The sequence below is a fragment of the Mytilus galloprovincialis genome, chromosome 1 (genome assembly GCF_965363235.1).
Source record: "Mytilus galloprovincialis chromosome 1, xbMytGall1.hap1.1, whole genome shotgun sequence".
NCBI classification, from domain to species: Eukaryota; Metazoa; Mollusca; class Bivalvia; order Mytilida; family Mytilidae; genus Mytilus; species Mytilus galloprovincialis.
Genome location: NC_134838.1, coordinates 120,040,633 through 120,066,682, shown reverse-complemented (window position 1 = coordinate 120,066,682; position 26,050 = coordinate 120,040,633). Strand labels below are relative to the sequence as shown.

The window sequence follows — 26,050 nt, the reverse complement described above, 5'->3', positions numbered from 1 at the left end:
TCTTTGTCTAAGTACGAATTCTTTTCAATCTCATCAAATTTCTTTAATAACTTTGTAACTTGCCCTCTGTGTCCTCTACGTACTGCTTTTAACTTTGATTCCATTGTTTCCGACAGTCACGACACCATAAATGTTGTGTAAAGTAGATAAATGCGTTGTGTATAGATCGTGTTTATTCTAACGCCTAGCCATTGCTATATAAGTAACGTCATAATAACATAAGTCAGGTAGCAACGTTAACATGTATATATTCGCGCTAAATTCCCGACAACATTATCATGTGATGAGGTTTACTGGGGTAGGCACATTATCATGTGATGAGGTTTACTGGGATAGGCACATTATCTGGTGATGAAGTTGGCTAGGGTAGGCACATTAGCATGTGATGAGGTTTACTGGTGTATGCACATTATCTGGTGATGAGGTTGACTTCAGTAGTCACATTATCATGTGATGAGGTTGACTTCAGTAGACTCATCATCATGTGATGAGGTCTACTGGGGTGGACAAATTATCATGTGATGAAGTTTACTGGGGTAGGCACATCAACATGTGATGAGGTTTACTGGGGTAGGCACATTATCATGTGATGAGGTTTACTGGGGTAGGCAAATCATCATGTGATGAGGTTTACTGGGGTAGGCACATTATCTGGTGATGAGGTTGGCTAGGGTAGGCACATTAGCATGTGATAAGGTTGACTGGGATAGACACATTATCATGTGATGAAGTTTACTGGGATAGGCACATTATAATGTAATGAGGTTTACTGGGGTAGGCACATCATCATGTCATGAGGTTTAGTAGGGTAGGTACATCATCATGTCATGAGGTTTACTGGGGTAGGCACATTATCATGTGATGAGGTTTACTGGGGTAGGCACATTATCATGTGATGAGGTTTACTGGGGTAGGCACATCATCATCTGATGAGGTTTACAAGGGTAGGCACATTATTATATGATATGCTTGACTAGGGTAGGCACATTATCAGTTGATGAGGTTTACTGGGGTAGGCACATTATCATGTGATGAGGTTTACTAGGGTAGGCACATTATCATGTGATGAGGTTGGCTAGGGTAGGCACATTATCAGTTGATGAGGTTTACCGGGGTAGGCACATTATCATGTGATGAGGTTTACTGGGGTAGGCACATTATCATATGATGAGGTTTACTGGGGTAGGCACATTATCAGGTAATGAGATTGGCTAGGGTAGGCACATTATTTGGTGATGAGGTTGACTAGGGTAGGCACATTATCAGATGATGAGGTTTACTGGGTTAGGAATATTATCAGGTGATAAATTTGACAAGGGTAGGCACATTATCAGGTGATGAGATTGACTATGATAGCATTATCAGGTGATAAGGTTGACTAGGGTAGGCACATTATCAGGTAATGAGGTTGGCTAGGGTAGGCACATTATCAGGTGACGAGGTTGACTTCAGTAGGCACATTATCAGGTAATGAGGTTGACCAAGGTAGGCACATTATCATGACTTTTGTGATGAGGTTTGCTCATTAACATTTGCTGAGGTTGACTAGGGTAGGCACATTATCAGGTGATGAGGTTGACTGCTGTAGGAACATAATCTGGTGATGAGGTTTACTAGGGTAGGCACATTATCAGTTGATGAGGTTTAATAGGGTAGGAAAATTATTAGGTGATGAGATTGACTGGGCTAGGCACATTATCAGGTGATGGGGTTGACTGGGGAAGACACATTATCAGGTGATGAGGTTGACTGAGCTAGACACATTATCAGGTGATGAGGTTGACTAGGGAAGGCACATTATAAGGTGTTGAAGTTGACTGGGGAAGGCACATTATCAGGTGATACGGTTGACTAAGGTAGGCACATTATCAGGTGATGAGGTTGACTGGGGTAAGCTCATTATCAGGTGATGAGGTTGACTGGGCTGGGAACATTATCAGGTGATGAGGTTGACTTGGGCAGCCACATTATCAGGTGATGCGGTTGACTGGGGAAGGCACACTATCCGGTGATGCGGTTGACTGGGGTAGGCACATTACCAGGTAATGAGGTTAATTGGGAAAGGCACATTACCAGGTGATGAGGTTGATGTTGAGGGGTAACTTATCTCCTCTTTGTGAGATATTTATCCCAAAAGTACACTTAACTGATAACACTTATCAATAAGGTAATCGAACAAAAGGAAACAAAACTAGTTTGAAGGTTATTCATGTTGTAATCAACTTTTTAATTATGCCGTCCCTGCAGCTGAAATTGTAAATACTGACGATTAAATTGTATTGCTGAAGAACGGTCGCCTTCTAAGATAGTCAATATCATAATATATTTTTTATTTCAGAATCTGCTGAGCTGACAACAATAATAGACAAGCGGGGATAGAATTCAGTGATATCATTATTATTTATTTCTGAAGCTATCACGTTTTACAATCATATGAGAATGGATAATAAAGTGATTATTATAATATAAAATCAATTTAATGCGTTTCAAAATTTTTCTGTTTATATTTTCAGGAAAATGATGGACATTGGAAGTAATTTAGAAATTCATATCAAGTCGACGAGTAATGAAAACGAGACATTTATAGCAGTGGTTGATACTGTACGTAAAGACAATGACGATATAGGTGCACTGTATTATGTTGTAGCAGTGGTGCTAATCTACGGATTATCAATCGTAATGATGATTGCTTCACACATCCGCAAAAACAAGCAAGATAATCAGCTACGTACGTACATCAAGGAAATGGCCATGTTACGGAAAACAGATCGACGTGAAAAATTAGTAGATAAAATTCAGAATTTGCCAAATATAGCAAAAAGCTTAATGCACATGGATCTGATAGAGAAAGCGGATACTAATATAAACGAAGAAGATGAAGATTCACGAGAAATGTTATTGTGTAAAAATAGTACATTTAACAGTAGTGATTCGGTTTTTCAAGGTCAGTATGAGGATAATCCAGACCCCAATGTCAATGTCACTCCAAAGTCAGATCACAGCAAATCAAATATGTACATACAAGTCATAAATGAAAATGTTCCTTTGTGAGCTCTCTGATCTGTGTCGCTTTAGTGCTAGCTAAGCAACTATTGTGTCTGTTAAATATTGTCGTCGTATTTGAATTACACAATTCTTGTATGAAAAATGTGAAAAAATCAACTTTAATGGTACACGAGAGAAGGTTAACTGTTTATCAAATTATCAATTTAGATATGTAAGTTGGAATCTTTATTCGCTTTTACAGTTTTATTTCTAGATACAATTTGTGTGGCGATATGTAATATATAATATTAACTTTAAATATTATAGATTGATAACTATGGACATGTTTTCGCTTATCGTCAAGAGAGAAATTACATACATGACATCTAGACAACTAAAACATTCTTGATTGGTGCTTCGTTTTCAAGAAGACATTATTTGTATTACATAATTCCATGTATGCCATGTTAGTGTTAAGGTTGTGATACGTTGTATGTTTTAATCCCTGAGTGCCTATTGGGAAATCATTCATTTTTCAATAAAAAAAAATGTGTACTTATTTTTGAGATAATAAAGAATACCCACCGAAATGACGATTTGTTTTAGTTGAGAAGTAATTTCCATTATATCATATCTCTATGTCAAATATATTTTGCAAACCTATTGGATTTTTTTTATCCAAGAGAAAAAAATGCGAGTATGGATTACTATTGCATTAAAGTTCATTCGGAGAAAAAGTTTGATTAGTATAGATATTGTTGAGCTGCATCTAAAATGTATTTCTCTATATTTTGTAACTTTAAATGCAGAATTCACGCAATGCTGTTTATGGCTGCTGTTTGAGATCAGAGTTACGTACAGCGCTAAATGTAAGGCACAGGCAGTGAAAAAGTCGGATTACTATCCTCAATGATCTGAAATATCATATCATTGTCTGAACGCAGTTGCATACGTTTTTTACATAGTCCTACGAATCGGGAATGGTCCGGAGACTGAGGTCGGTTTCGTTCTTATGCTGTACTGTTATACCACTGTCCCATGTTAGGGGGAGGGTTGGGATCCCGATAACATGTTTAACTCCGCCACATTATTTATGTATGTGCCTGTCCCAAGTCAGGAGCCTGTAATTCAGTGGTTGTAGTTTGTTTATGTGTTACATATTTGTGTTTTGTTCATTTTTTTACATAAATAAGGCCGTTGGTTTTCTCGTTTGAATTGTTTTACATTGTCTTATCGGGGCCTTTTATAGCTCACTGTGCGGTATGGGCTTTGCTCATTGTTGAAGGCCGTACGGTGACCTATAGTTGTTAATTTCTATGTCATTTTGGTCTTTTGTGGATAGTTGTTTCATTGGCAATCATACCACATCTTCTTTTTTATATTAGCACTTCCAACTGGTATGTGTTATAATAAGGTATATAGGAAATTTTTTTCTGAGACAAGTGCCTGTGAAAGGACTACTAGGAGTAAATGACATGCCGGCTTCAGACCTCGATTAAAATTATTTATAGATTATATCTTTATCATATGAAAATCAGACACAATCCCTCCCGTTAGAGGTTTAGTATCAGAACATCAAAAAAGATATGAGAAGAATGTTTAAACCCGTATAATTCGAACAATTGGTTTTAGAATTCATATGTGTATTTCCGATGCAAAGACCATATGAGTGAATCAATTTTAATACCAAATTATGCCATCTTTAATGATACACGACCGAATTGAACAAGTTAAGATATATAAACACCATAAGATGGTGAGAAGGGAACGTCATCATCTAAAAATGGATAATTAACAAAACACACTATATTCGGAGATCAAAAACTTCAAAGCACAGATGTGTATTTGAGACGGTTCTTTGGATGTTATTTAACTACGAGAAAATAATGAATGTACAACATTAATATTCTATCCCTCATAGAACTTAAAATGAAGACCAAATCTCATTCAAAAGCATTTGAGAATCCCAATCAAAAATATACTCTGCGTTGATAGAAACACAAAGTCGCAGACCAATTAAGAGCTAGACAGCCAAGACTGACAATTGTATATACCTCTTGTTATCAAACACTGATATAGACATCTAAGGGTGACAGTTTTATATACCTGTTATTATTTGACTGCTGGTATTGACAAGACGGATAATCAGGATGTCAATTCCAAATAAATGTCTAGGGTGAGAATAGAACTTCTAAGAATGAAGATTTTGATCAAGCTTTCTAGTTAAACTGTATCGGGAATTATGAGAATGTATGACAATATAACAACACTGATCAACACAGCAATTATATTATCAGGTTGTTATAGAATGTAAACTAAAATTTAAAGTATGACAATGTTAAGTATTCTGTGAAACTGAAATAAATAATACCTTTCTTTTAATGTTTGAGTTTATAAATCATACGAATGCAAACGTAAGACAACTCCTTATTTTTTTATTCCTAAATCTGCTTTGACACTTTATTTCATCATTGCATAGTATGGCTTGTGAAATAAAACGGACCTTATGAGACCCTTATAGACAGGTAGTCAAAGTTGTTTGATATCTTTTGGTGGATATTTTTTCCGCATGCTATAACGCCGCGAGAATGTGTTTTTTCACCAAGTTTTGTGCATATTATTTGTGTTGCAGAATATTCAGTGTTAATCTGTCGAAAACAAAGTTAGTGGTTTTTTTTAAATTTTTTACCAGGCCACGTTTTAAATTATCAATACCTTCATACATGCCCCAAAGAAAATCATACCGCCGTCCTTAAACAATTTTTAATATTCGGTTGCTACAGGGTTCATTTAGTTTTCTCAAATTGAGTAAAATAGATGCCGAGGGAATACTAAAGCCAGATACTATAGATATCAAATCTTATCAAATTGTTGAAACAAATAACTACTATACGAAATCATCAGTGAAGGAATCAATAAACGGCAATTATTGAGTTAATATTATATTTCTGCTGCTAGATTTGACAAGGCCATTCTTTAAACTGTAGCATAGAAACATAGAAAATACAGATTAGTTATCTGATCTCCTTGCTGACACATTTTGTTAGATTCTAAGTGAATAGTGAGATTCATTCATCAGGTTTCGGAATTACCACGAGAAGATAAAATAACAACATACGATGCATAGAGGCATGTATACAGGTTTCTAATATACGTCCTTGCTATCATACTCTAGATTCGTGATTTAAGTATAAAGATCATATGGCAGCGACATCGAATTTAAGAAAAAGAGTACAAAGGAAACAAAATATGTAGGAAAAGACATCGTCTGTAATATAAAAGAGTAAAAGTGAGAAAAAAAAGAAAGAAAAAAAAACAATTCATGGCATGATGAAAATAATTTATACGAAAATTAAGGTTGGTAAGTACCCCAACACGACTGTCCAATAGGAACTACACTGATGGCTGAGGACGGTGTAGATGACTCGATAGTGTAACTAGGTCCTTCTCAAATTGTGGCTACCGCTATTTAGTACATGACAAGTAGATTTCCGTTGAAAATTCTAAATCAGATATAATCAAGTGATCATAAATTAATTCAGTTATAATCCAGTGTAAAGTTGATACGTTTATATTTTATGATCAGCTAGCGCTTTAATCTAGTGATAACTTCATTCGGGTAATTAAAGATGAAACCTTGAATTAACACTTTGTTGTCCTAGAATTTTCACTATCATATTCATGATTGAACATTTTAAACATGTTGTTTTATTTTTTGTTTTAATTTTATATAGATTAGACCGTTGGTTTTCCCGTTTGGATGATTTTACACAAGTAATTTTGGGCCCTTTATAGCTTGGTGTTCGGCGTGAGCCAAGGCTCCGTGTTGAAAACGGTACATTGACCTATAATGGTTTACTTTTTTTGTTATTTGGATGGAGAGTTGTCTCATTGGCACTCACACCACATCTTCCTATATCTATGAATATTTTGAGTTTTCTCGTTTGTTTTACATTTTGTCATTTCGAGGCCTTTTATAGCTGTCTATGCGGTATTGGCTTTGCTCATTGTTGAAGGCCATACGTTGACCCATAGTTGTTAATTTCTGTATCATTTGGTTGTGGCCAAGTTTGGTTAAATTTGGCCCAGTAGTTTCAGAGAAGAAGATTTTTGTACAAGTTACAAAAAATGACGAAAAAATTGTTAAAATTGACTATAAAGGGCAATAACTCCTTAAGGGAGTATATATATAATATATCAAAAGGCAATGGACTTGATTCTTTGGTTTTATTGAGTTGTTGGGATGTTGTCTCATTGACGTTCACTCTTTATTTTCTTGTATTCACATCAAAGAATAGAACTATTCTTACAGTTACGTAGTTTTAATAATAAGCATACAAATATCACAGACTTTGACTTCTAACAATTGTATATTAAGAGCACTTGTTTGGTAATTAAAATACAACAATAAATATATACTGGACCATATAGTGACGTTTCCGAAATATACGAAACGTTTATATTATCTCAACCTATATTGTCCTGTTTTACAAATAAATATTTCAGCTTACTTATATATAAGAAAACGAGTTTAAAATTGCCAGACCATCTTGCTTTAACTGCTAATTAAGATATGTATTTAGAATATTACAGACTATATTTTCATTGCTATTACTATTTTATTAAAGTGACAAGGAAGATTGGCGGAAATCGCCAAAAAGACAAATAAGATGCGGAAATTCGGCTATGCATCTTCAATAAAAAAAAGCAATTAATTTTCATGAAATCAGATCTTAAATATACTGTATATTATGTATGCATTGTCTCAAAATCTTCTGTAAGGCAAATGCACATGATTGCAGTGATATATCTCGATAAAAAGCATTGATTGATATATAAAAAGGCTGCTTTTAAAAAAATTATATATCAATTATAAAATTGGAACAGACCAAACAGTTATTAAGCATGTTGGGGAATGCAAGTCACTATGTAAAGTAGTATAAATTAGTATGTGACATGCATGCCGTATACATAAAAAAAAAGCAAAGAAAATCCAACTTTCTGAACATAAAATAAGACTAGACTATGATGAATTACATAACAGAACATGTTTTTGAGTTTGCATTAAGGTACAAAAGTGTATCAGAGCTCGGCCTTACTACTGGCATGTGCTCGACTTTGTTCAAGAGTATTCTTTCTTTGGGACCATTGCTCATTGCAGATGGTGGTCGAGACAGGTTTGCTTCACTTGACACTTTATCCCATGATCGGGACATACGCCCATCCATTTCACCACTGTTTTCAACTTGCCTACTGCCTAGATGTTGAACGATTGATTCAGAATCATCTGCTTCCGGGTCAATAATGACGTATGAGGCGATGGTTCCGTCATCACATCCAGCAATTAGAGTTCTCTCATTTGGACACAATTTTAACTTGCACAATCGGGAATGAACGTCGCAAGCGGCGATAGTCTTTCCATCACGCACACGCACTACAAGCAGTTTTGTGTTGTCACAATAAACAATGACGTCACCATTTAATGCCGTTAAGCAGGGCATAACGCCAATATCTGTTAATCGGCCAATATAGTCTTGTTGCCCTATGTCGAATATATTTGACAGATCGTCGAGGCAAAATGAAAAGTCGTCCGCAAAAAGAATGCCCCTATCAACTCTTGGTTCATTCGGCATGAATGGGTAGCATATACTTATCAAAGACCCACTGCAGATGTCAAGAATCAGAAATCCGCGACCCATTCCGGATTCATTTGCGTAATAGTTTTTGTTGATATCATCACTTGATTCATAAAGTACTGCAATCGTATATGGATTGTTTTTACAAGGCATCAACTTTAGTATTGACCCAATATTGACAGAACCTTCGAAACTTTCCGGTGTAAAATACGCAACCTTCATATCTTCTTCCATTGAAAATGTACAGATGGTTGGAGTATCATACGCTGCTTTTGTCTGTATGTGGTCCTGTGCTGTAAGAACTACTAAATATTTGTCATCATAGGTCAAAAACGGTTTGTCGAGGACGAATTTCAAAGCCAATGGATGAACGTATTCGTGGAAAGCGTCTCCGATGAATCTAAACATGGTGACGGAATAGGGAGCTTGATATTTCATGTTTTCTTGTGACACGAATAAAATGTAAGATTCTTGGTGCGGTGATATACAAAAGCCTACGGCATTTCCAAATTCCTTTATAATTTGTCTTTCTGACATATCCCATAGTTTGTTTGAAATGTCTTTCTTTTTTGTTGATGTAGATACCAGGGCATAACTTCCGGTTGGGGTGATAGCAAAATCCTTTACGTTGCTATCATGTGTAAGTAAATCCAACATGACACCACTGCACATGTCAATTACACCTATTTCGTCGCTATTTTTGCATACAACATATGCAATTGAGTTGTCGGACGTGACTTGGACGTCAACTATTGGTCCTGATAATTTGTCCAGCATATCGACCTGATTCACAGCATCACCTATATTCCAAACTTGTATCTCGTTTGAGTGGTCCAGCTGCGTTACGACGTGGCTACTCTTTTGACAAACCATTAGCCTTGCAATAATACCAACTGGTGCTTGTATTGTGGTGATAAGATTACCTGTTGATATCTGCCAAAGATAAATGTTACGAAATATTGTGCCGATAACAAATTTACCATCTCTTGAAAATTCTGCTTGTTTATAACTCAGTTCTACAATATTCCTCTTTGGTAGTTTGAACTCTTTTGGAACATCCTTTGGTCGAGGAAACCTTGCAATAACCTTTTCATTTGATCGTCCATATACCACAATGTTCTCTAGACCTCGTACAAGCACCATCTCGTCATTTGGTGAAATGCACAGATTTTGAAGTCTGTCGTTAGGCATGTCTTCATCTAGTACTGTTTTATACACCATTTCAACTGACCCACGGTGCAAGTGAATGATAGTCAGTTTCGTTTCCGATTCATTGCACAGATAAGCTCTGCATCCATCTTTGGTAAAAGCCATTGAGACTGGTCGATAAGCTATTGCTAGGGTATAAATATGTTCGAGTGAGTACATGTCGTATGATAGAAGAAACTCATTAGAATTGCAGAAGACAAACTGACCATCATTCGAGATCCTACACATGTCCGAACGTCCATCTAGACAAATGATCTGTAAGAACTGGCAAGACTCTATGTCAGCTATGCACAGGTAACTTACATCAGTAGTTACTAACACACATAGTCTGTCATTTGTTAGACAAATATCACTTATCTTGTATTTCTCTTTTGGTTTCACATCAATGTTATTTAGAACAATTAATTGACCAATGAATTCTCCTGTTTCAGATTTGTGAACTTTAATGGCTTTTTCGGTCACATGATCTACAATAAGAAATTTTGCACCGTCTGGCGTAACGTATAGCGCACCATTTGATGTAAAAATGTTCTTCTTGGTTTCACCTGTGATCATGTCAAATACATTTATGTATGGAGAATCCCGGTGCTTAGACAGAAGAAATCGTTCATCTTTCATAAACCGGAAGTAATCAGATGGAACTTCGGTGCTAAATGTAAACTGAAGAGAGCTTCCAGGAACTTGCAAGTAAGAAAAATTTGGCACCATTGCACAGTGTTTTAAACCGGCCGTATCACACTGATATACTAAAGCTTTTATATTAGGAAGTGTTTTGTAGTATGGTAGGAGATGTCCGGAAATCTCAGGTGCCATATTATTGATATCGGTCTCGATTGTAGCTTCTGCAACACGCAAAGCTTCTTCAACTAAATGAGCCTCCACACCTGGGTTTAAAGCAAAGTCTGCAAAAATATGCTGAAGTGACAAAGCTTTCGTTTTGCTGTATATCCATTCATAATTAAACAAAATCAGTTTATTAAGTTCATCAAATCTCTCTGCTTTATACAAATTTCTAGGTACCTGGTCGTACATCCTGCGATTAAATCTTACTGGACTGTTATTAAGTTGAAAAGTCAAAGGTTGTTCCGGTACAAAACGTTCGCCGTTGGTTCCAGACGCTTTAATCACCGCGCTGCATTCATTTGACATTGGTGAAATTGGTTTTGGTTTATTTGCCCATGTTCCAAGGAAATAATCGGCAAGCAACGAGTGGACAGTCTTCACAATGCTTTCATCTTTCATATATCGTTCTCGAATGACGTCTGCAAACTGGTCATGCCGCCAATAATAAAATGTTACACCATTGGTTACTCTCTCTAGAAGGAACCTATTGATTACTTCCTTTAAACGCAGCCATTTTATAAACGGTATACGTCTTGTTGGTGGATGGTGCGTGACATAGATTGCATTTAGAACATCGTCGTCCATTGATAGAACATCTTCCATTTCCAGATCTCCTAGTCCCGTCATTGATGCCACCAGATAGCACATTGCGCGGGAAACTAACGTGGTTCCATGATCCGTTTCTAATTCATCGAATAATCTATGTATTGCATCAATAGTATTTTCTGGAAAAATAATGTTTTCCATCGTTTCAGTGGATTTCAAGTGACGAGCTTTCTCAGCACAAAGACTAATGTAAAGAAGACATGGATGTTTTGAAAATGCACTTTGAAATGCCATTTTTTGTTGATCGGTTAGTTTCCGTCCATATCGAAACAGAAAAAAGTCAAGTGTAAGTACGCATGATTCAAGATCTAAATCTCGGAGTTCAATGAATGAAGATTCATTTGTAACGACGTCTTTCTTCAGTTTCTCCAGAATTTTGTTAGAAACCGGATCAGTTGTTAAAATGATTTTAACATTTGTTGGCAATTGACCAGGTAGCCATGACAACAAGTGAGCGTTGTAGTCCTTTGAAATCTGTTCTATTCCATCCAATAATATTATCAACAGTTTGTCGTCTGGAATGTGCTTGAGTAAATTGTGGAACAGGTTCTGTTGGTCTTTGAAATCTTTTGGGATTTCGTTATTCTCTTTCCCTAACGCAGCTAAAATCTGGGTACAGAGACTGTTCAGCAACTGTTTGATATCAGAACTCTTGGACGTATATCCAACATATCGTACAATAGTAATTGCATTCTTGTTGAACACTTCTGGTATCTGAAAACAGAAAAAGAGAATGGAATTACATAAACCATTACCTATGAATGTTGACTATTATTAGTTCATTTCGATTTTTAGTTGCATGTATGCATTGCTTTATATTAAAAAATTTTTTTTTCAATGTTTGATTGTAACGTCCATGATGCATATTCAATGCGATGTGTATGTTTGTGAATACTTTACTATTTGGTTTCGAAATGTTTTTTTTGAACTGTTGCTATAATTTAACATATTCGGAATCAGACAGTAATTTGTACAGATCAGTCTATATATTAAAATGTAATAAAAACAAAGTGTAACGGTAGAGCTACTCTAATTCTTTTGAAACATGATTAAATAAAAGGTTACTTTCAATACCTGCAAAAAATTGTCATGGATGCACATTACTTTACTTATTGCTATACTTATCTGGTTATTACTTACCTCAACACACAACTTTGAAATCAGAGTACTTTTCCCAGATCCTGAGACTCCATGAATAACAATGGGATGGTTGTGATTATTTTGGAGGTAGTTTTGTAAGGCAACTAATTCTTCAGCTCGGACACAGAAATCGTCAGCCAAATCACGGCATCGCATGAGATGACTTAACGCCTCTTCGCATATTTCTGGCTCTACGTCTACTGGTAGTTTTGAAGCCTCGTTGTCAATAAGAGTTATTAATTTGTTTTTAAAATTATCACAAAATGATTTCAAATAATCTTTGTGTAGTTCTGGACTGATGACATCATCATATCTCCATAAAACGTCGAATGATGTTGTGTTGTTTTCTGAAACTAGATTTCTGAGTCTGTTTGCCATTTTACTGAGGAGATGACTGGATACTGTATCTGTTTCATACTCTTCTGTCTTATCGTTGTATAATATTTCGGTAAATATAGGAGCTTTTGGATCATCTATGTAATTGGTCAGATCTACAATTCTCCGTAGAAGTACAACACCAAGAGAAGATGGACAGCTGCTTTCTTCAATTCCGATCTGTGTTTGATTTTCAAATTCTAAAATATTAAAAGTTTTAACAGTACATTGAGACATGATTAATAAATCCTATACAATCAACATTTCTAACTAAAATGAAACTACTTACTATTTATAATTTACATGTATAATATACACGCTTCTTTACAAAGAATCATTTGACGTTGAATAGCAATTAACCCTCTATAACAATATAACTTCCATACACTTTTACACTTTTATAAAATATTCAACATAATGTACTGTAATTACCCATTTAGGACATTTAAAACCAAGGAAACTAAAAGTGTACCCTAAATCTCACTTTATTTATATGCTTTACTAAATTAGTGTGAAAAATACAGATGATGGGTATGAACCATTTAGACAGTAACCCAACGACACTAAACCTTAAAGGACATACGTAGGCAATTTCGTTCTAGATATAAGTAATTCGGAACAAAAGTATATCTCTTACCACCAATCATTTTCGTAAGTATAACAATGTTCTTCCGTATCCTTAAGCATTAAAGATGGAGACGTTACCAAGGAAGCAATACAAACCAATAGTCGGAAGAAACCCAAGAGAACTCCATGGCTAAAAATAGTACAGACAGGAAAGAAAACAAAACGGTAAACAAAACATTCCCAGACAGATAAATACGCGAACAAAATATAGGGGTAAACGCAAGTGCACCAGAAGGGATAGGCAGTTCCGGTTCCACAAGTAAAACCCACATGTGGTTCATTAATATTGTAAGTACACATATTCGGTGATAAGTAACGTTTGGTGCTGGAATTAGGACAGTTGTAAAATATGCTCAAATAACTTACAGGTGTTTTCTTACGTAAGGAAATTAACAGGTGGTCAACCAAATCATAATTTCAATGTTATGTTCATGTACAGTAAACCATCAGAGACGAGGAGAAAACATTAACAAACACACGAACTAGATAGTTATATTATCAAACACACAACTTACTCTCAATTAAACTAATCACTTTGATAACTAGTATATAAAACAATTTATATTTAACTTTCCTGAATAGCATTAATTAATCCCTAAATATTTACAAATGTCTTTTATAACTACTAAGGAGATAAGTACCCTAATCTGATACATACCTGACATAGTGTACTTTTGTTTAGTATCTGAGTCAATAAGACCTTCGAGGTAACAGAATTCTGCTCCTTTATTCAATAATCTTTTCATCTCAGATTCAGCTTCTTTCCATTCTTGATCAGCTTTTTTCTGCTTCTCCTTGTCGCTCTTTAAAATAAAATATAAAAGCATTAAAATAGAGATCTCGGAGATATAGCTTAAAAACTAATTAAATCCCAGATATTTAGGTTGATTGAAAAAGAAATTCTAAAATAATCAATTACTCTTTTTCAAAATACAAGTTTAAAACATCTCCAGTTGCAAATAAAATCAACATAAGTTGCATAAAAGAACATGTTTCCCGACATTTAGAAACACACGATCGTCGATCAACCCGATGCAAATGCTTACGGATTTTATGTCCGGAATGACTGAAGCGACATCTTGTAACACAAACACAGGAGCAATAGAGTTATTGTCCTTGATGTACCACTTATCCAGTATTGGTGCTGCCCTTGTTTCTCTACCTTTGTGTTTATGGAGTACCATTCTAATAAGGTCATATTCCTCTGCCGAGATTGATGTCTGCAAGACTTTGCTTCCATATCTCTGACCAATTATAGCCTGAAAATAAGTTTTTGAAAATAGATTCATAACATATGCATGTCTATTGTTGAAGTATACAAATTTAAGAGTCTAACATGAAGAGTTTAATATAAAGAGCTTTTCTGTTGAAGGCCGTACGGTGACCTATAGTTGTTAATGTCTGTGTCATTTTGGTCTCTTGTGAACAGTTGTCTCATTGGCAATCATATCACATCTTCTTTTTTATATTTAACTTACTATCACTTATAAAGCACGCCAATTTAGAAATTGACCTTCAAATCTTTATGTTAGGGATATCATATTCATTGTTAAATGTGATAACTATATCACGCTTATTTATCTATATATTTGATGCTGTTATATGATATTAACCTCGAAGTACAGCTACCGACATTAGTGTGTAAGACATAATAATTTCTTTATCATCGAAAATCGTTAAAAGTCTCTTTTAAGGTTATTCGTATCTCTACTAGCCTCAATGCCATTTAATTAAATGAAAACAAAACCTATATATACACGTTCACTTACGACAAACGTAGGTCCAGCAGTATATCTTTGGCATCGTCTTATTTCACGAAGTTTGAAGTCTGTAAGGCTTTGGTCTGCATGCAAACTATCTGTCGGTAGACCCCAGTCCAGATCCACAATCTAAAAACATAAAAGAAGAAACTCTGTTTATAAAATGATTATCTGGGCATAATCTTTAAGCTGGAATACACAAATTTATAAATATACATATAAACTGTATGTCAGTCAAGATCATTATAATGTTAAACCACAGGCACTCGTCTCAGAAAAAAAATCCGATATACCGTTATATAAAGGTATATAGGAATTTTTTTTTCTGAGACGAGTGCCTGTGTGTTAAACTGTTGAATGATTTTGGTTTAAGTGTTACTACAAATATAGATGAAAGACCAGAATTTCTGAAGATATTGTGATCATCGATGGGATTATGATATAAAGGAAAGAAAATAATTAAAACGGCTGCAACAGATGCTTCCCTTAAAGCATACGTATCGATGAATGAAAACTACTTAAACTGCATTTTATTTTTTTATTCTAAAAAAAAAAACAGGACTAAAAATAAGATTCAAGTAAAAACAAGGAATGATATCACATGTATCTTGAACCATTAGTTATACAGATATACCATTGACAACATAGTGTATATGGAATTGTTACATCACTGTCAGTTCATACTCATATGTGTACTTTCATATCTGGATTATCTTCAGAAAATTGTTCTGACCCTTTTGAGACCTAAAAAGTGTATGTATGTATTCCAAATCAAACACGACTTGTATTTCTTGATAGGATTTGTTTTTTTGATAATTATACACTATATACCTTTCCCCTTAAAAAATGGGGCGAATAAATGTATATAGAAAAGCGAGAAAAGTACAACAAAAAACGCAATGAATCAAGCATATAATGTGGGTCTTACGCGACTTCCAGTCAATTAATCGACAAATTACACCCATGTAACTTAACGTTGTAGCAGTTACATCCTTTTTTATATTAATATTTGTATTTCAAATAAGTATAACACCTTTAACATAATTATGAGTTTAACTTTATTTATAGATTCAACTGATTTTCGTAGATTTTGAACTATAGATAACGTTGGTGCAGTATTTAGATTAAACTCTGTAATGAATCAAATTTAAAATGAAAAAAGAGGCGACAGGTCATAAAGATATCCATTTATTGAATTTTAATTGTTTTACGTGTGTGAATTACAAATTTAAAAATCCACCGCATGACAAGATTTATACAAGACGACAATGTCGTTAGTGTAAAGAGAAAACATGCTGCGACGTTTCTTACTATATCCATATATAAAGACAGTTTCTAAATCAGTACGTTTTGTGCTCAATTAATTTGATTATGGGGTTTCCATAGAAAATCCATCAAACTTCAGCTTAATAAATGCTTCAACTTGTTTCTTTGGTAAATGGAAAGACGTATGGTTCTCAGAGTGCAATTAAGAGACAATCAACGTTGTTATTCTCGAGCTAATTTCATCTTTGTGCGTCTAAATAAGACAGCAAGCCGATGAACACATAAAAAAGTTTTCATTAAAACCTTCGTGCGTCATGATGCTGTGATTCTTTAAAACAAATTTTCCTGATTTTAAGAACCATATGCTAAAATGTCAGACACGGGATGCTGTGCATGGTTTACTGCTTATAATTTTCATCTTGTTGGTTGAGAGCAGACCACTTACAGAGTTAACAGGACAAAGACTAGCATCTTGTTTGTAAATAGATAGCAATATAAGGAAGCGACAAAAATCATATATACATGTACATGTATATTACATTTAGGAGTTTTTACAAATCTTAAAACCCCCTTGAAACTGTCTTTTAGTGGTTTTTTTTCTACTGTGGGAGAAAAACCCCAATTTGTTTTTAAAAGAGAACAAATAATGGTGATTCAGTACGTCGAAAAGTGGTAAGCCTTAAATAAGTGAGTTAGGTGTATAACTATGGGGAATGGCTGCTTTGAAGACGACAACACGTATTGGTGGATGCATTGATAAAACGAAACATATATATTTGATTGTAAATTGATTAACATCCGAAAGCAAATATGCTATGTGTTTTCAGACTGGTTTATATATACAAATCAAACAAATAAGTTAGATTGCAATGGTTCTCCTTGGGGTCCACAAGGGTGCAATGTGCGGAAAATGTAATGACACAAAATATATTTACTCACTCCTACAAAAAAAGTGGTCTTATAAGTGTCGTAACAATAAATTAAATGTAACATTGTAAGCTCCATTCGAGTTATACCCAACTTGGCGTCCTTTTCGTCTTAAAGTTTTCCTTTGGGAGGGTGTAACTGACTACAGTATTCCAGACGTGTGAGGACACTTCTATCCTCTAGTTGTCCTTGACGGTTTCCGCCTTCATCGAAGCAGAATACTATGTGTGTCTTGAGGAAAATGTATCCATGATATGACTTTAATTTCAAAATCAATTTTGGTGAGCTTTAAAATGGTTGAAAATGTTCTACATAGAGACATTTACTGATCGTATGTACTGACTGGCGTCTATTCAACATATCCCTTTGTCAATTTGTATTCATATGTTGTACTTTGCTGGCATATTGCGATCACCAAAATTGATTTTGAAACAAAAGTCATATTATCGATATTTTTGATTTCTTCTGTTGATCATACTCTTTCAAGAAATAAATTATAATATATACTTGTAAAGACATTATTCTTGTTATTCTTTATTAACTAATATTAAGATCTTAGATAGAAACTCCTTAAAATGAGTCGAATGCGTAATAGTATCATAATTAAGTATTTTGACCTAATATTTACACCTTAATCCTATATATTACCTGAAATTCCAATCCGTATTTCTGTCTACAATACTGTCGTAACTGAGGGTAAACTTCTCTAACTAATGTATTCCTCTCTGTCACTGTGTCTGTCAAAGAGAGAGATGACGAAAAATGTAAAACTATTCATGTAACTTACTCTATAACCGGTTCATTCTTCAAGTGGACCAGGGCGAAAGATACCAGAGGGACATTCAAACTCCTAAATAGAAAATAAACTGACAACGCCATGGCTAAATAAGAAAAGACAAACAGACAAACAATAGTACACAAGACACAACAGACAAAAAATAGAGACTAAGCAACACGAACCCCACCAAACACTGTGGTCTCAGTCTTAGGTGGACTCAGTCTCAAATATGACTGACTGTAAAAAAGACTAGAATATTATTGTTTATTGGTGTTTAACGTCACGTAGTGATATTGGCTAATTAGGATATATTTGCAATAAAGGATATATTGGAATACCATGATTAACTTGTAAAGATAAAGAGATAAAGGGTACGGATGTGTGTTAGTGTGTTTTTGTTTGTGCAGTTTACCAGTAAGATCTACGGTTCGTATAGACAATAATCCGTGAAGATTTGAATCGGCAATAAAGTATTATTAACCAAAGAGAAGGGATCGATTGTTTAACTTGTTTTAGTACCTATTTTGTTATGAAAGTCATAAACACAACTAAATTAAAATGTCCATGCATAAATATTGACACTATATTGACATTATATCAAATATGGAATCTAAATTTTCAAAGCAATTCAACTATAAAACTGAACTCGGTCAGTCAAAAGTATTAAGCAAACTTAAGGTAAACTCGATTAAAGTTTTCATGAGAAAGTTTTAAATTTTAAGTTCAAATATACCTTTTAATATTAATGTTTATTCAAGTTTATTGCTTTTTGAAATTTGGTACTTTATGTTCTGAATTGACAGAGTGCCAAATTGTTTAGTTTAAAACATTAATTTGAATTTTCTTTATTTGAATTTAAAGGGACATAGTAAGACACTGTTGACAACACACATCGTCCTACCATGCTTCTGTTTCATTTATTTTCTTTGAAACTTATATACACACTACAATTCAAGTGGTATATTTCGATAGTTGATTTACTATTAAATCATTATTAAGCTTGTAATGGTCTTGAATCACTTGAAATTCAAATGTGGACCCAAGTCTCAGTAAATAGATATATATTTTCCACATCTTGAATACGAATGCGAATGCAAAAGTTTTATTTTGATTCGGTTCAGTCACGTATAACAATACAAGCATAAGCTCGAAGCATTTTTTCCCAAAATATTAATAACATAATATACATATTAACATTAAAACACCCCCTTTTCTTCCTATCTGCATCTATAATATTTTGCTAACTATAAAATGAGGTAAAATTACTAGTGTTTACTATTTTAAAGTCTAAGCCGTGACTTGTTATACTTTAGTATAAAAATGTTGATTTCAAATGATAAAAAAGGGGGATAATAAAGTACATGGCTAAGATTAGCTCTGAAAAATCATTCCTATATAGTGCTGAACATATCATTTTATACCCTGCGCAAAGAATAACAAAATGTGTTCTCCATGCAATCAATGTATTTACTGCAAATATTAATATCTAGTTTCCCTAGCAGCATGTCATAGATTTTATGTTACATTATCTTTCAATAAAAATCGTTAAATATTGACAGAAAAATGCATTGATCAAAACAAGATTGCATTTAACATCAGTTTCGTCTTACCTTGTCCTGTAGAGGCCAGGAAAACTCGGACAACTTTTGGTGGGATGTTTGGAATCTCATATCCTCGTAAATGTCCTGACAAGATCGCCTTCAACGGAAGGTGTCCTCCGTTAGTAGTTGCCATTTTGAATGAGCACCCCTTGTGTTTAGGGGTTCCTGAAATCACAACTAGCACTCCCTTTCAGTCATCAAGAAAACTTGAAGTCAGAAAATAAAAAAATAAAGCTTTCAAAACACCATGTTTGTGTGACATTACATCAACACGAGTATGTCAACGACTCGTTAGGGCATGGATCAACGGTTGCCAAGGACGCTTTGAATCGAATTTAAATGTCTCAGGTAGAAGGCTGGCTATTTTACCTGTCCCAATCAACCGAGCAATTCTATAAAATATACTTAATATTACTTTCGGTGTGATTTGAATTTTAACCATAAAAATATCATGTAAATGAATCTATGCTATCTTATTTAATGGAAAAATATAGATTTATATTTTAAATCACTTTTTAAAATTTAAATATATGTTGTGTACTGCATATTGATTAATGTAATCTTTATAATTTCTGTCATACGATTTAATTCTTAAAATTTGTTAGATATTGATCGATATTTCTATTTTCAGATTTTAAAAGGATTAGTATTACATATAGATGTTATTCATACTATAATATCACATATATATAAAACGTCATGCATAACTCAGTTTCATGTAATACAAGAAGTCAATGGTAGCATTACATAAGTTTAATTTCCGTTTCACCTTCTTAACTCTAAATAAAAGTAATTAAAAAGGCACAACTAAATTGGCATGATCTTTGTACCGACTAATTATAATGACTATAATCAATCGCTAATTAAATCACGTTAATGACCGAGACTTTTCAGAAAAACAATCAATTTATATTGGGGAAAACTAATCTTTTCTATTTAGTTATAGTTGTTAAGTTTGTGCATGTACCTCACTTGGATACCATTTCCCTGTAGAAAGGTATAAACAAATTCTATGATTTTTGTACTGGAATAGTTCCATTTGACGTCGCCCGAAGTAAACTGTAATTGTGTTTATTTGGTGAGTGTCATACGGAACTCTTGCGTATTTTACAGTTAAAGACAAAGTTGGAGTCTCGGGGTCCGAGTGTTCTAAGTAGTTCGTCTGTTGAATCACTTTACTTGTAATGTATATATATATTATATATATATTTCATTACTATATGCATCTGTTTTCATGTTCCCTTCCCTATGCCATTTTATATCAATATTAATAACTTTATCAATATTGTACCAATCCATATTGAATTTTGTGTTTTGTATAATTTGTGCTTGTATTTGAATTTATATTTCTGCCCCTTTGGGCGCTCATTGCAAAATATAATCATTTGTATTTGTATTTGTATCAAAAGCCTGACAACACCAACAGCCATATCTTAAAGGTGTTCTAACATATGCAAGTCATATAAAAAGGGGGTCAACCATATGTCCCCAGAAAAAAAAAAAAAACATTAGTTGTAAATAATAAAAGGGAGTTCCTAACCCCTGGAACCGCCACTGAACAACGATGATATAAACAAGAAGATGAGATATGATTGCCAATGCGACAACTTTTAGCAAGAGACCAAATGACACAGAAAATAAAAAACTATAGTTCACCGTACGGGCTTCAACAATAAGCAAAGCTCAAACCGCATAGTTATATGTAAAAGGCCCCGAAATTACAAATGTTAAACAATTCAAAAGAGAAAACTAACGACCTAACTTATTTACAATATTTCGAACGAAGAACAAATATGTAACACAGCAACAAACAGCAACCACTGGATTACAGACACTTGGGATTGATACATAAATACATTATGTGGCAGTGGGAGCCCATCTCTTTCTTAATCCTGGAACTGTGGTGCAACAGAACTATACAAAAAATGTAAAATAATAAGCAAACAAAAGTACGCATAAAACCCATGAAAAACATGACCTTGTGTAAAGCTAAGTTCACACTGCCGACCAGATCAGCTCGATCAAGCCAGATCAAGACAAATTACGTAATCGGGAGACTGGTCTGACTCAATCGATGTTCGGTATAGTCTACCTTGCTCGTCATCAATCTGACTTTCTGCCAGGTACAAGTATCGAAGATCGTTGACACATGAATGTGCATACTATCAATGCTTTTTTTTATATAAATGACTGGATCCGCCACATATTTAGTGTGTAGCTGTAATGTTATTTGTTGTTGTTAGTGATAACGTGGTACTATATTGACTTACTTGTGTTTTTTTCTCTCTCTTGAAATAACGCCGCATGTTTTAAATGTTTCTGTCCAAGTCAAGCATCTCGTGACGCCAATGATTTTTTACGTTTGTATCACTTACTGTTTAAAATAATTTGATGTAGGTGCTATAGATAATTCATCGTCTTTTAAATAAAGAACAATTGGGAAAATACATTTTAATACGGTGCTTGCGCATTTCTTGAGCGAAAAGACACACGTACGGTGGACAGAAGGAGAAGATACTAAAGCTAGGTTCACTGCCGATCAGATCAACTCGATGGTCCGATTGTCCAAATTTCCACGACCAAGCTCAACCAAATTCTTGATCGGGCCTGTCAACGACTTCTACCAGATCGTCACACGACCTGAACTCGACCATTCACGACTCCTTAATGACTCCTTCACGACTCCATCCCGACAACAAAATGAATACCTATTCGATAATTCCGATCAATTCACGATCTTTACACGATCTTTACTCGACTAGCTAGACCAAATCAACTATTCACGATCTCAGTCTGATCTCGACCAGACCAGATCGACCTGATCGTACATGGGTCGTAGGATCAATCGGGAATCGGACGGGTATGCACATTTTTAGTATAAAAACGTCCAAATATTTTTATTCCCCGCAGCTTCGGAGTGGGCATTTAGTGGTACCCTTGTCCGTCCTTACGCACATACGTCCCCACATGGCCCTTTATAATGTTATATATATACCGTTGTGCAAATCTTTAGACTGATATATATATATATATATATATATATATATGGGGCATTATCAGTGTCCCATGGGCACATTCTCAGTTTACTTGGTTAAATTCAGTAGAAGGTCCGAGTAAAATCATACATTTGAAATATCTACATAGAAAAAAGCAATTGGATTTGTGAGCAAGATGGTAAGAGCTCAGAGAGACAGGTTAATAGCTGTGACGAACAAGATGGTGTAGACAGCAACGAGAAATCGAGATGAGGCAGTGGCTGACGCGACGGTCACTGTGTGGGCAGTATGAGAGACTTGCACTTAGGGACGACATCAAAAGATCGATGTAGGATAAAAAAAAAACTTAAATGAAATAGTTTGGGGGTGGGAGGGGTGGGGTAAAATTCTGCAAGTTTTGTATATATAAAATCGATTTTTACATATCCCTATTGGTAAATCAATTTTTCCCAAATTAAGTTAAGAGGGAGGGGTGGGGGTCAGTGAAAAAAAACTATGTGAATTAAGTTTTTTTATCCTACATTGAACTTTTGATGTCGTCCCTAACTCAACAAAGAGGAACCCAATGCTTATAAAAAAAACTTCTTCATAGTGGACACTGATATGTAATTGTAGTTTAATTGGACTTTTTTGGAAATGACAGCACAAAATGAGATTTGTCACTCAGTCTGGATTAGTACTTATGTTACATAATCTTTACTATCCCCTTTTCCTTGCTTTCTTACAAATAAAGCGCACTGTTTGTGTCATATATGTGCATTAGTATGTAATAAGTTTGTTCATAGATTTGATATCCATCAGTTGAATGGTAAAATATATTTTAGTTTTGCAGTATGACAAACCTGTATGTATTTGATAAATAATATTGCAAAAAGAGGGCAAAGATGGCATATATTTCCCCAAAATTTGACCCAAAGTTTCAATCCCCTGGAGTGATACCTTTTCTGAAACTGTTTACAACTTTACATCTATCTATCAAGAGATCAAGAGTGCAATTCTCTCTAACCAAAGTTTTGTTAACATTGTGCTCCATTTGTTATAGTTTGTTAATCGTTGCAGAAGTAGAAACAAATGCATCGTTCAATCAGAGTTAGCTGACCTTGTTTGAACTGTTAGAAACGCATGCACATTTTGTTGTTATTTGAACATATTCCGCGGGGAAATAGACTTCGTAGATGTTATAGACACAGAGGACATCGGTCCTCTATGCATATTCAATTTTATTGGCAGTTCATCATCTTAATCAGATGAATGTATGAAGATAGTGATGATAAAGCCTTTTTATAAAAGAGGTATGGTCTTGCTTGTCATAACTCAAAATATTGTCTTAAATTACTCAAATTTAGGTACTACCATCCTTTCTTTCATAGCTGTTATTTAAATGTACGAAAGGAGGGTAATACATAAATTTGAGTAAGTTTAGACATTGTTTAGAGTTATGACAAGCAAGTTTATGCAAATTTGGCCAAAAGACAAATGATCAAAACGTGTGCTCGCTGTACAGTTTGTAAAGAAATTCGCTCCAAATGAAATATATTTGTCTTTCATCTCCTTTTTGTATGAAATTACGTCAAAAAGTTCTAATGAAAAAAAATTGACTGTAAGGTGACCTATAGTTGTTATTAATAATTTCTGTGTCATTTTGTGTTCTTTGAAGAGCTGTCTCATTGGCAATTGTACCACATCTTCTTTTTTATACTACAAACATCTCTGGACAAACGGAAAATACGGACAGACAAAACAGAAAAAATCCCATTAAACAGGCAAAATATAATCTTGGTGTTCGTATTAACCATCTTTGAAAGATAACAAAGCCATCATAAGTCTAATAATGAATGTTATTGCACAATTTCTTTCGTATTTCATATTTGAACAATCCGGCGGTGACTAAATTGCAGGATTTTCTTCCCTTCCGGAACACCTGAGTTCATCCCAGGTTTTGTTGGATTACTTGTTGCTAAGTTTTTAGTTTTCTATGTTATGTGGTTTGCTGTTTGTATTCTCGTCGGTTTTCGTTTTTCGTTATGTCTGTGTCGGTTTGTTTTCGACTTTTGAGTTTGATTGTTCCTTTGGTGTCTTTTGCCTTTCTTTCAAAATGTTACCTCTCCTTTAAAAAGTAAAGACACGTACTGTACATGGAGGGAATTTTTGTACAGTTAAAAATAATGTAACCAATATAATTTTGCAGAAGCAGAGTTATGAGAGTTAATCAGATCTGCACACACTTTTAAAGAATCATGTTGCAGTCATGTGTTCTCGTGTATGGACGAGAAGAGATCGAAGAGTGGTCGAATGTGGTCGCGAAGGGATCGGGTATTGGTCGAGTTGGTCTGGGATAAAATAAATATATAAGTCGCAGTGATCTGGAAGCGATCGGGCATTGGTCTAGTTAATCTGAAAATGATCGGAGATTAGTCGAGCAATGGTCGAAATGATCGAGTTCTGAACGGTAATTTTTTTGTATTCCGACCAAACTCGATCTCTACACGATCCTTTCCCGATCAATTCGACCGCTACTCGACGAATTCTCGATCTCTTCTCGAGTGACTTTCTTCTTGATCCTTACTCGAATGTTTTTGACATGTCAAAAACTCTCGGGTAGAAAGCCAGATCGATGACGAGCAAGGTAGACTATCCCGAACATTCTTGTCGATTGAGTCAGACCAGTGTCCAGATCACGTAATTTGTCTTGATCGGGGTTGATCGAGTTGATCTGATCGGCAGTGTGAACCTAGCTTAAGGGTTCAATCAAATACTAAAACGAAACAAAACCAACGACGAAAAGACAAAAATAAAGGAACGCAAAATATTAAACAGGATACCAAAGATTAAGCATCACGAACATTTACAAAAACAGGAGGTAAACTCGGGTGCTCTTAAAGTATCTATTTAAGCAGTTTCTGCCTTTCTAGTGTCTAAAAGACGTTTGTTTTTAGTGATCGTGTGCTGTTTGGTTGTGGTCTCGTTATGGTGTATCCATTTATACTCTATTCGACCAAAATTAAGATTTTATAAAATTTAACATTTTCAAAATAATATTTCTTTTGAGTTTATACTAAAAATGTATAAGGTCATTGCTAATAGAAACCACAATTATGTCAGAAGAATTTAAGCCATGTGTTGAAAACAAATACATTCCTTTTGTTTAGCGATGTTCTTTGATGCAAAGTTTGATACAATCTAATTTAAAACCGATCTCTCATCGCTCCTGTTTCTGATATGTCGCGTGGGAGATCTAACGAAACCGGCTTTGAGGTCACATGTGAGTGAACTAAAAATAATGAATTTATAATGATATGCA

General features: G+C 34.6%; 1 protein-coding gene across 1 annotated transcript; it reads right to left on the bottom strand.

Moving 5' to 3' along the window:
* Positions 1-7,288: 7,288 nt before the first annotated feature.
* On the bottom strand, positions 7,289-20,089 carry LOC143055075 (NACHT and WD repeat domain-containing protein 2-like). Its single transcript, XM_076228221.1, has 7 exons — positions 19,763-20,089; positions 18,023-18,111; positions 15,191-15,310; positions 14,468-14,680; positions 14,080-14,224; positions 12,420-12,994; positions 7,289-11,993 (listed from the first exon to the last, which is right to left on the bottom strand). The coding sequence occupies exons 1-7, from the start codon at positions 19,884-19,886 to the stop codon at positions 8,019-8,021; spliced, it is 5,241 nt and encodes a 1,746-aa protein (XP_076084336.1). The 5' UTR covers positions 19,887-20,089; the 3' UTR covers positions 7,289-8,018.
* Between the last annotated feature and the right edge of the window lie 5,961 nt (positions 20,090-26,050).